The sequence below is a fragment of the Mandrillus leucophaeus genome, unplaced genomic scaffold (genome assembly GCF_000951045.1).
Source record: "Mandrillus leucophaeus isolate KB7577 unplaced genomic scaffold, Mleu.le_1.0 Scaffold169, whole genome shotgun sequence".
Lineage (NCBI taxonomy): Eukaryota > Metazoa > Chordata > Mammalia > Primates > Cercopithecidae > Mandrillus > Mandrillus leucophaeus.
Genome location: NW_012101687.1, coordinates 5,528,909 through 5,541,550, shown reverse-complemented (window position 1 = coordinate 5,541,550; position 12,642 = coordinate 5,528,909). Strand labels below are relative to the sequence as shown.

Below are 12,642 nucleotides of genomic sequence, written 5' to 3'. Positions count from 1 at the left end.
CATGGTGAAGCCTCATCTCTACTAAAAATACAAAAATTAGCTGGGCATGGTGGCGTGCACCTGTAGTCCCAGTTACTCAGGAGGCTGAGGCAGGAGAATCATTTGAACCCAAGAGGCGGAGGGTGCAGTGAGCCAAGATCGCACCATTGCACTCAAGCCTGGGTGGCAGAGCGAGACTCCATCTCAAAAAATAAATAAAATAAAAAATAAAAAATACACTTCATAAAGCTGTAGCTATACTAATTCCTCTGATGGATCTGGGGAAAGTAAAGGAAAAACTTTCTGGAAAGGATTCAACAATTTGATGCCATTATGAACATTAGTAAATCATGAAAGGAGGTTAAAATATCAACATTATAAGAGTTTGGAAGAAGTTGATTCCAACCCTCATGGATGACTTTTGGTGTTCAAGACATCAATGGAGAAAGTAACTATAGATGTGGTAGAAACAGGAAAGAACTAGAATTAGAAGTAGAGCTTGAAGGCTGGGCACGATGGCTCATGCTTGTAAACCTAGCACTTTGGGAGGCCAAAGCGGGCAGATCATTTGAGGTCAGGAGTTTGAGACCAGCCTGACCAACATGATGAAATCCCGTCTCTACTAACAATACAAAAAAAAAAAAATTAGCTGGGTGTGGCGGCGCACGCCTGTAATCTCAGCTACTTGGGAGGCTGACACAGGAGAATCACTTGAACTCAGGAGGTGGAGGCTGCAGTGAGCTGAGATTACACCACTGCACTCCAGTCTGGGCAACAGGGTGAGACTCCATCTCAAAATAATAATAATAATAATAATAATAATAATAATAAGTAGAGCTTGAAGAGATTCTACTAGAATTAGAAGTATAGCTTGAATTGCTGCAATCTCATGATAAAATCTGAACAGGTGAGGATTTGCAAATTCTCTTTCGGATGAGCAAAGTAAGTGGTTTCTTGAGACGGACTCCACTTCTGGTGAAGATGCTGTGAACATTGTTGAAATGACAAATGACAACTAACCCAGGTATTACCTAAACTGAGTTGATAAAGTGGAGATTTGAGAGGACTGACTCCAATTTTGAAAGGAGTTCTACTTTAAGTAAAATGCTATTTAATAGCATCACATGCAACAGAGAAACATTTTGTGGAACAGTCAATTGATGCAGGAAACTTCATTGTCTTAATTTAAGTAATTTCCACAGCCACCTCAACCTTCAGCAATCACCACCGATTAGTCAGCAGCTGTCAACATCAAGGCATGACCCTCCACCAGCAAAATGATTATGACTTTCTAGAGGATCAGATCATCATTAGCATTTTTCAGTAAAGTATTTTTAATTTAAGGTATGTACATTTTTAAAGACATAATGGTACTGTACATTACTATAATATACATGTAATTTTTTTTTTTTTTTTTTGAGATGGAGTCTCGCTCTGTCGCCCAGGCTGGAGTGCAGTGGCACAATCTCAGCTCATTACAAGCTCCGCCTCCTGGGTTCTCGCCACTCTCCTGCCTCAGCCTCCCGAGTAGCTGGGACTAAAGGCGCCCACCACCATGCCCAGCTAATTTTTTGTATTTTGAGTAGAGACGGGGTTTCACCGTGTTAGCCAGGATGGTCTCGATCTCCTGACCTCATGATCCTCCTGCCTCAGCCTCCCAAAGTGCTGGGATTACAGGCGTGAGCCACCACGCCCAGCCTATAAATGTAATTTTTATATGTACTGGGAAACTAAAAAATTGGTGTGACTCTTTTATTGTAATATGGGCTTTGTTGAAATGGTACCAAATCTAAAATATCTCCAGTGTATCTCAGGAATACGAATCTTTCTATTTTGTTCTTTTTTTCAAGATGTTTTTATTATGGTTCTCTTGCATTTCCATGTGAATTTTAGAATCAGCTTGTCAATTCATGCCAAAAGAAAAAAGAACCAATCCAGCTGGGGTTTTGCTAGAGACTGTAATGAATCTGTAGGTCAACCTGAGAAATACTGCCATCTTAACAATATTAGGTCTTCCTATCCATGAACAAAGGATGTCTTTCCATTTATCTAACTCTTCTGCAATTTCTCTCAGTAGTGCTTTGTAGTCTTCAGGTTATAAGTCTTGTACTTTTGTTAAATTTATAAAATTTATTCCAAGGCATTTTATTTTTATGTTGTTATAAATGGAATTATATTCTTTTTTTTTCTTTTCTTTTTTTTTGAGACAAGGTCTCTCACTCTGTTGCCCAGGCTGGAGTGCAGTGGCATGATCACAACTCACTGCAGCCTTAATCTCCCAGGATCAAGTGATCCTCCAACTTCAGCCTCCCAAGTTGCTGGGACCACATGCACGAGCCATGACATCTGGCGCTTTTTTTTTTTTTTTTTTTTTTTGTAAAGGTGGGTTTTCGCCATGTTGCCTAGGTTGGTCTTGAACTCCTGGGCTAAGCGGTCCTCCTGCTTTGGCCTCCCAAGTGCTGGGATTACAGGTGTGAGTCATCATGCCTAGCCAGAATTGTGTTCTTAATTTCATTTTTGGATTGTTCATTCCTAGTGTATAAAAATATAATTATTTTTTGTATGTTGATACTGTATCCTGCAACTTTGCTGAATTCATTTATTAGCTCTAATAAATTTTAGGGGAGGTTCTTCAGGAGTTACTATATATAAGATCATGTGATTTCTGAAAATAATTTTATATTTTCCTTTTCAATCTGGTTGCCTTTTATTTCTTTTTCTTGCTTAACTGCCCCTGGCTAGAACTGCCACTACAATGTTGAACAAGAGTGGTAAGTGTGGACACCCTTGTCTTCTTGTGGATCTTAGGGGTAAAGCTTTCAATATTTTATCATTAAGTATATTAGCTGTGGGTTTTTCATAGGTGTCCTTTTTCAGGTTCAGGAAGTTTCCTTCTATTCCTAATTTTTTTATCATGAAAGGATTGTTGAATTTTGTCAATGTTTTTTTCTCTGTATACTGAGATAATTATGCTTTTCTTGTCCTTATGCTAGTAATCTATTACATTGATTGGTTTTAGCAGTTGAACCAAACTTGCATTCCTGGAATAAATCCCACTTGATCATGGTGTATAATCACAAACTCTTCCAACAAAACAGAAGGGGAACAATTCCCAACTCATTCTATTACTATGATACCAAAATCAGATAGACATCACAAGAAAAGGATGGACAAATATCCTGTATAAATATAAATGCAAAGCTCCTCAATAAAATATTAGCAAACAAAATCCAGGAATCTATAAAAAGAATTACACACCATGACCAAGTTGGAGGAATGAGTGAGAGCTAATATGTAAAGGACCCCTGTACATTGTTGAACCCCAACACAGAACTACTAAATCTGAAACTCAGGTGGAGCTTTTGATTCATTGGGTTGAGGATGGGACCTGAGAATGTGCATTTCCTTTCTTTTTAGAGATGGGGTCTTGCTCTGTTCCCCAGGCTGGATTACAGTGGTATGATCATAACTTACTGCAGCCTTGACCTCCTGTGCTCAAGCAAGGAGCCTTAGCCTCCTGAGTAGCTAGGACTACAGGTGTGTGTCATCATGTCTGGCTAATTTTTAAAAAAAAAATTTTGTAGAGATGTGGTCTTGGCTATGTTGCCCAGGCTGGTCTTGAACTCCTGGCCTCAAGCAATCCTCCTGCCTCAGCCTCCCAGAGTACTGGGGTACAGGTGTGAGCCACCACGCTCAGCCAGAATGTGCATCTCTAACAAGTTCACATATAATTCTGATGCTGCCAGTCCACTGACCACATTTTGAAAACTACTGGTTTGGAGGAAGAAATAGACTAGCCATAAACTCAATGAACAGATATGGTAATCAAAGCAAAGGATAGCATTGAACAAGACAGTGGTAGTGAAATTTATAAAAAATATTAATACAAGAGAATGATGATACAATTAACAGAAACAAAAAACTCCAGAATAGAAGTGGGTTTGGGAGAAATAGTGACCAATTTTGTTGCCATTTTTATCCTTGAAACAGAGAAAACAAAAGGTAATTAAAATAAGAATTACAAATTCAGCACTCCTTAAAGAGTATTATTGTCTGGTTTTCCCTTCTTTAGGTCTACTTTATTTTTCTTTTTTCTTTTTTATTTTATTTTATTTTATTTTATTTTGAGACGGAGTCTCGCTCTGTTGCCCAGGCTGGAGTGCAGTGGCCGGATCTCAGCTCGCTGCAAGCTCTGCCTCCCGGGTTTACGCCATTCTCCTGCCTCAGCCTCCCGAGTAGCTGGGACTACAGGCACCCGCCACCTCGCCCAGCTAGTTTTTTTAGTAGAGACGGGGTTTCACCGTGTTAGCAAGGATGGTCTCGATCTCCTGACCTTGTGATCCGCCCATCTCGGCCTCCCAAAGTGCTGGGATTACAGGCTTGAGCCACCGCACCCGGCCTAGGTCTACTTTAAAATAAAACTGTTTGGATAAAGACAATCACAAATATATTTATTAAAAAGAACAAGATGGATTAAATTTCTACTTTCTAGGATTTAGTTTTCTCCAGTGAAATATAATATCAATATATGCTACTGCAATACAGTTAGATTAAAACTAGTAAACCGGACATTAGATGAGGTTTCAAAGTCCATTTGATCAACTACATCAATTACATGAAGACGAAGCAAGTCTAGATATTTTTTCACATGTGCTTCAGTATAAAGAGACCATCTAGTATCCTAATCTGTTGGATTACACTACTCAAGAAAGCATATACTTAAAATAAATGTATCTTAGTTTATTTACAAAAATGGCCACAGAATAACTTAATAAACACAATGATTTGCAATTATTATATTGGTTATTTTAAAAGAATAGAAGAGGATATTACAACTCGTAAGTACAAATTTTCACACATTAATTATGTGTTGTAGAGAATACCTAATGCACAGCATGAAGAATGGTTGGAAACATATACAATGTTAAAAACTATTCTGTTCAGTATTTTACTGTGAGTAATTATGGTAATTGTAATATAAATGTACTGCTGATCTAGGAACTAAACTGAATATGAAATTCTGCTAAGGACTGAAAAAAAATTTAAACCCAAAGGAAATAAAACTTGACATCTTCATTCATAAATAAGTGCCCAAAACATTTTAAATAAACAAAATATGTCAACTCACAAAAAGCTATATAATCAGGCAAGTTTGTGATCAAATAAACGTATTTTGTAAGCAAATTATAGCTAATACGTATTGTAATGTCACAAATCTCTTTTGATTTAAAGTCTCTGATTCTTTTTTATGCATAAGTTTTGGGCACCTTGCAAATATAACTGAGATCTTCATAAATGACATCCACAAATGGGGGTTATAGATAGATTATGGTAAGTAATCTCAGACAGATAGATCCTAGCATCCTGCAGATTACATTGCTTTTGTTTTAGAAATGGAGTCTTGCTCTGTCACCCAAGCTAAAGTGCTAAAGCACATACCTAAAATAAATTTAGCTTACTGCAGTCTTGTACTCCTAGGCTCAAGCAATCCTCCCTCTTCAGCCTCCAGAGTAGCTGGGACTACAGGTGTGTACCACAACGACCAGCCAATTTCCTTTACATTTTTTTAAGAGATGGGATCTTACTATGTGGTACAGGCCTCAGCCTCCCAAGTAGCTGGGATTATAGGTAAGAGCCACTACACGCAGCCCAAATTAGATTGTTTCTAAAGAGAGATTCTGACCATGCCTTTAAATATCTCATCATAATAGTCACCTACTCAAAAACCGTCCTTGACTTCTGTATTAGTTTTCTATTGCTGCTGTAACACAAACTTAGTGGCTTAAAATGGCACAAAGTTATTACCTTACAATTCTGGAGGTCAGAGTCTAGAATGTGTCTCACTGGGCTAAAACCAAGATGCCAGGCTACGTTCCCTTCTGAATCTTAGCGGAAAATTCATTTTCTTGCTTTTTACCACTTGTGTGGAGAAGGGGTCTACCTGCTTTTTTTGGCGCATGGCCCTCGTCTGTATTCAAAGCTAGCAATGGCTGATTGGGTCTTTCTCAAATTCTATCACTCTGACCTTCTGCCTCTGTCTTCTACTTTTAAGTACCTTGTGATTCCATTGGGATTTTCTGGATAACTCAGGATAATCTCCCTATTTTAACATCAACTGATTAACAACCTTAACTCCCTCTTTAACTTTAATTTCTCTTTGCTATGTGACATAAAACACAGTTTTTGAGGGTTAGGATGTTATTGATGTCGCTGAAGGGAGACATTATTCTTCCTACCATGGCTTCCCAGTATCTAGCAAACCCATCCTGGCTGTCTGGGTCTTCTACACTGTGGGCTCCAATTTACTCTCCCGTCTTACCCCCAAGACCTCACTCTATGTGCCCTGTGTTCCAGGCACAGCAGCCCATCTGCAGATCCCCCAGCACACCCCACACTCACTCACACAGCTCATAGCTTTGTTTCTTGCACTTTATCTTCTTTGATGTTCTGTTCATTCTGCCCCGCCTTTCCTCACCACCAAGATGAAACTCTGTTCATCCTCCGACTCATAGCAAATGCTTCTTTCTCCATGAAGCTTTTCCCCTAACTTTTTCCCTCTGGATGTTCATATCATAACATTTGTACCTCTCTGTAGAACTTGACATTCTGCCTTCTTTGACAGTTATTTGTGTTCTTATCTTCTCTGCTAGGTAATAATTTCCTTGAGGACAGAGACTCATGGATTCATCCTCATTTTTAATGTCTGTTAGGCATATGCAAAACTTGATTCTCATCCACACTCCTCCAAACCTACTATTTCTTTAGTCTTCCCCATTACTAAAAGCACCTCCATTCACCCAGTAGATCTTGACACAAACTTTGGAGCCATCCTCAACTCCTCTTTCCCTCATTCCATTTCATTAGTAAATTTTACCAGTGCTACCCACTGATCTAAGCCACCACTATCTTTTGCCTGTCCTACAGGACTTCCTGTTTCCAGTCTTGCCTCTGCACGTCTCACTGCACAAGTCAGGATGTGTGCATGTGCATGTAAGCATACATATAAATTCTAGTTTCAACTCAGCAGCGAGAGGGATCATTTGCATTTTTTAAAAATCTAAGTCTGATGATATTTCAGCCCTGCTCAATGTCACACAGCTTCCCACCATGCTTGGAATAAAATACAAAGTCCCTATCATGTTCTTTAGGACCCTAACCTCATTTCCCACTGTCCACCTTGCTCACTGTGGTCCAACCTCACTTTCGCCCTCACAGTTCCTCACATAGACACTTGTCACAGGGCCTCTGCATTTACTATTTCCTCAGCTGGTGGACACTCTTGTCTTCAGATAGCCACATGATTCATTACTTACGTCCCTTCCGTCTCTGCTCATCCCCTCATCTTCTTTGGGTCACTTCATCAGAGTGGCCTTCCCTGACCACCCTGTCCAAAAGAAGAGCCCTTCACTTTTGTCACTGTCTATACTCTTATCCTGCCCAAATTTTCTTTATCTACCTATCATTACATGACATGGCATTATACATTTATTTCTCATCTGTTACTTCCCAGCAGAATTTAAGTTCCATGAGTGCAGGAACTTTGTTTTCATCTATATTCCAGTCTCAGCACCTGGATGCACACACAGCACAGGATAGGCGCTTAATGAATATTTGTTAAATGAACAAATTCATCTTTGTATGCCCTCTTGTTTCTTGCCCGGTTCTTTGATCATTATAATAGATGCTGAAAAAGGATTTCCTGATTGAATTTTATGTGTATACCAAATATTATATAAGATAATCTCCAAGGGAAAAACAACCAAGAAAAGCCACTTTTTCAAGATAAATAAAGGTTACAAAGAAGTCATCACAATTCTGCTTAGTCTTTTATCATGCAGTTCTTATATGATGGACGTCTCTAGAGTGCAAAATGTATCAAACTGAATGTTCCAGGAAGGAGTTCAGAAACAACTCCAGGCAGGCCACACTGCCTACCTACAGTGCATTGAGACAGGGTACATGAGTGGATGTGGAGAGGGCCTAAGTGACTGCGAGCCACGATGCCCTGTAGTTAGGTACATCCAGCTTCAGCAGACATAAAGCATGAAGCCTTGTTCAGTCCCACCTAAGTTTTTCTTCCCCTTAATGCATTTCTCTCACTTTTAGAGCACTGGTTTCTTAGAAAGAGCCTTTTATCCTTTGTTTCTAGGTTTTTACTACTAGAGGAAGGCGGGGGGGAAAAACTCAAAATAAAAATAAACATATAGACTGGGTGCGGTGGCTCACGCCTGTAATCCCAGCACTCTGGGAGGCAGAGGCAGGGGGATCACTTGAGGCCAGGAGTTGGAGTCCCGCCTGGCCAACATGGTGAAACCCTGTCTCTACCAAACATACAAAAATTAGCTGGGCATGGTAGCACATGCCCATAATCGCAGCAACTCGGGTGGCTGATGCAGGGGAATCGCTTGAACCCAGGAGGCAGAAGTTGCAGTGAGCTGAGATCATGCCACTGCACTCCAGCCTGGACAACAGAGTGAGACTCAAAAATAAATAAATAAATGAAATAACCATATTATCTCTAATCACCCACTCTCTCTCGTCTCACATACAAGAGTGCAGTTTTAAAAATTCATCTTTTTTTTTTTTTTTTTTTGCCATCCAATGTATATAATTACGCAAATGCAAGTGTCTGGAATCAAGTTCATTTCATTTAAACAAATTGGTTTTAAACTATTATTTACATAATAATTTTAAATAATACTCTTCCTATCCTTCAGAATTTCCTGGAGTCCCTCTTTTTATACCAACTCCCTAAATTCAGGAGCACTGGCCAGGCATGGTGGCTCAAGCCTGTAATCCCAGCACTTTGGGAGGCCGAGGTGGGTGGATCACGAGGTCAGGAGATCAAGACTATACTGACTAACGTGGTGAAAACTCATTTCACTAAAAATAGAAAAAATTAGCCAGGCGTGGTGGCGGGTGCCTGTAGTCCCAGCTACTCGGGAGGTTGAGGCAGGAGAATGGTGTGAATCCAGGAGGCGGAGCTTGCGGTGAGCTGAGATCGCGCCACTGCACTCCAGCCTGGGTAACAGAGAGTGAGACTCCATCTCAAAAAAAAAAAAAAAAAAATTCAGTAGCACCCACAGTACCTTTTAACCTGAAAACACAAATATTCATCACAATGACTCCTTTTAGGTTCTCAGGTTGTTTTTCTTGCACAGCAGATGAAAACATTTTCTAAGACAGTGGTTTTTGAATTTTGTCTTCACATTAGAATCATCGCAAAACTTTTAAAAAACATCAATGCCCAGGTCCCCCCCAAGACCAAATCAGAATCTTGGAGGGTTGGACCCAGGCATAAGAACTTCTTTTTAAAGTTCCCCTGGTGATTCTAATGTATAGCCATAGGTGGGAACCAAAGCTCCAAGCATATACAATTGTGAGTCACAAAGAGATAGTGCAGTGACTGGAATAGTAACAAGAGGAAGCTGACCCCAAATTTAGATTTTGCTATGGTTAATCCATAGAGATAATCTCCGTGTGGACAACTTGTTGCCTTGAATACTCTATGACAAGACTGGATATAGTGACTGCTTTAGACAATAAGGATATGATTCAAAATATAAATACATTCAGTAGGAACTCAAGGTATTTTAAAGAAATTGTTAGTCAAAGATCAAATTTACTCACAGTATCTTCTTTAGCAGTTCATGGCTTAAGAAATTCTGTATTTGCAATGTATTCTTTCCCTCTCCTGCCTCTTACTGTAATTAATGCAGGAAACTCAAGGGAGAGGAAAAAAGTCCTTATTCTATTTTTCTAAGAAGTGATTTCCTAAGTGGTTTCTTGTGTTGTGGGTCATGAAGAAAAGCTTGGAGGTGGTTGGGATTCAAGACACTGTTGGGAATCTAGACATTCTACAAAGAAACAGAGGGGAAACGTAGGCCTTCAATAAAGAGGTAAAGTAAGGCAAAGAAAAGATCTAGGCAGCTAAGATCCAACAGGAATGGACAATGGGTATTGTCTAACTGCAGGAACACTGTGGGAACACTCTGCTTATGCACGTGACTCTGGCATAATATTTTCATTACACTGAATTTTTCCATCACACTGCTTACAAGAATTTCCACATTGAGCATTTATTGGTAAAAAGAGAAAGGTGATGCTAAAGAACAAACTTACAGTCTATAAATGCTACAACATATTTATAATCTGGATAAAGAGATATCAATTGGTTTGGCTGAGAAAACCTTGACTAAAATGAATAGGATGTTGTCCCTGACTTCTGTAACATAAATATATCCTTCTCCAGTTCTGTCAGTTCCTGAATACTTTATAAAATGTATTTTGTTCAGGTAATTTTTCAAAACAACTGTTGCCAAGATCTGAACTGGCACTGGAAAAAAAAATGATTATTTTCAGGGGAGAGAGAGAGAGAAAGGAAAGACAGGAGAAATCTTAGTATTACATAAAGCATTGTGATTGCTTCTAGGTAATTTAAAAATCAATGTCCCAATGATTTCATTTTACTTTTTCTGCCAGATCTTCAAACTGCCTGAAATCGTGAAGCAGTCTTTTTGTAATAAATTATAATGTGTCCATGTCTTGATTAGATATTAGCCATTTATTAATGTGTGTGCATATATATGTATATACAGATATGAAATTTATTAGTGCTTGAACCACTATCTTAAAATAATTAGCAGTGTTTTACCAACTATAACAACTTCTAAATGATGAACTGCCATAAAATTTCTAAATCATTACTACTGGTTGGCACTTACCTTTGACATTATTGATTTAATTCTAAAAAAAAAAATGATGTTTCTAAAACCCTGAGATTTCTTTTTAAATTCCTGAGCATTAAGAGGATCAAGTTACAACATTTGTCTTTGAGACGTTATCACTTCTTCAAGATCTTCAACAATATACTCCAAATTCTATATTCTTAGTCCTATATTTACTGCTTATATTATTGATACTTTTTAAGATAAATCAGTATTCATTTGTCGACAGGAGCTTTTTTGGGGGGAGGGAGAAGTCATTCATATTTTTAAAAAGAAATTTTTTAAAAAGAATTTGAGAAATTTTAAAAAATGTCTCAAATTCAAGAATTTACTGTTCAGGAGGTAAGACCACAAGTTTTACTGCAGAGCGATGGTAAGCTAGTTTTAAATACTACTACAATATTAATGTAGAATTTTTTTCTTTTGGATTAATACAAATATATCTTGTTACAGTTAATAAAGTGTTCCTGTGAACACAAGATTCATTCCCTTTTGGACTGTTTTTCTGCTTGATCCCTCAAAAAAAGGAAAAATGTCAGTAACTTTTAAAAAGATACATACCTTTACTTTGACAGTTAAGCAACAAGGAGAGTAGAAAAGATCAAGGGAAGTAAAAAAGGAACCAGAACCAGGTACACTACAAAGCTCAATTAGTTCACAGGCTAAGGACACTGCTTTTTATAAGTTATTTTTCTCCATTGGGAACAGTTTTCTGAGACTTCCTCTCTCTGCTCTCCATCCCGGGAGTCCTAACCAGGTTTTATCTTTTTTTTTTCTTCTTCTTTTTCTTCTTGTTTGCTTTCGAGACCAAAAGAAGTTGTCAGAGAAGTCATATTAGGTACATTTCACTGAAGGTTTTCTATTTTCAGCAAGTTTTACTGTTCTCCAGACGGCTCCTGACTGTCCCTAAACACAAAGGGTAACTAGGCTCCCTGTAGACTCTTTTGAGAATCTATCTCATGAAAACTAGGAGCCCTCTGTACTTCCCAAAATGGAACCGCAATATTCCACATTTGATTCCAGGTCGTTTTGTCAAGCCACAAAAGCTTATCTTTGAACCCCAAGTTGAAAATGTCTGTGTAGAGCGAAAAGGTAAGGAACTCTCTCACAACTTTCGAGGGTCCCCTCAACCTTTCAAGGAAGGTCATTCCATCTGAGTTCTAGATGAGATCAACTGAAGCTCGAACCTTGACCGTGAGCTGGAGTAGGTGGATCCCCGCTAACCACTGGCTTTAAATGGAGGAAAAGTTAACTTTCTTGGCTCCTTGCACTTCTCCAAACCCAGTCCGGTAGGCGCAGGACCCGGACTGGGTCGAGGCCTCAAAATCTGAGACCAGGCAAGACAGGTTTTAAAGTAAGCCTCTGGGCACCACCGGTCGCGGCGCGTAAGCCCACCTGAAAGACCGGTGCCCTCGGGCTCCCTGATGTACTCATTCCTGGTTTGAGTACAGCCTGCGCCACCTGGTCTCCTCCCAGCAATGCGAGCACACGACGAACCCTCCCCACGCGGAGTCTAACACCGACGCTGCCTCCAAACCTCCCTCGCGGGAAGCCCCTGGGTGCACGGGGCGTTCTTACCTTGGGGTTGGTCAGGAGCTGGTGCTCGTCGCTGTGCAGCAGCGCCCTAGAGTTGGACTCAGAGTTGTTCACGTAGACCTGGACGCAGGGGTACTGTGAGGTGCCCCTGCAGTCGGCGCCACAGGTGAAGGTGCACTCGAACACCTCGCCGATCTGCTGCACCGACAGCACCGTGCAATTGGCCTCCGTGGCTTGCAGATCCTGCAGCGCGGGACTCAGCCAGCAGAAGCCGAAGATGAACAGCGACACGACGCCGGAGATGATGAGAAACAAGCCGAGCCGGATGCTCTTGTCCTCGGCTTCCGTGTACTCGTAAGCCACCCGGAGCTTCGCCATCGCCCCCCACTCTCGGCGGCTG

The 12,642-nt window shown here is 40.0% G+C and overlaps 1 protein-coding gene across 1 annotated transcript in view; it reads right to left on the bottom strand.

Moving 5' to 3' along the window:
* The window catches only part of KCNMB4 (potassium channel subfamily M regulatory beta subunit 4), a 65,787-nt gene extending 53,151 nt beyond the window's left edge, over window positions 1–12,636 (bottom strand). Inside the window, exon 1 of the mRNA XM_011976636.1 lies at window positions 12,285–12,636. Within this exon, the coding sequence (XP_011832026.1) occupies window positions 12,285–12,620 (336 nt within the window). The 5' untranslated portion in view covers window positions 12,621–12,636. The remainder of the gene's footprint in view (window positions 1–12,284) is intronic.
* Window positions 12,637–12,642: the final 6 nt, after the last annotated feature.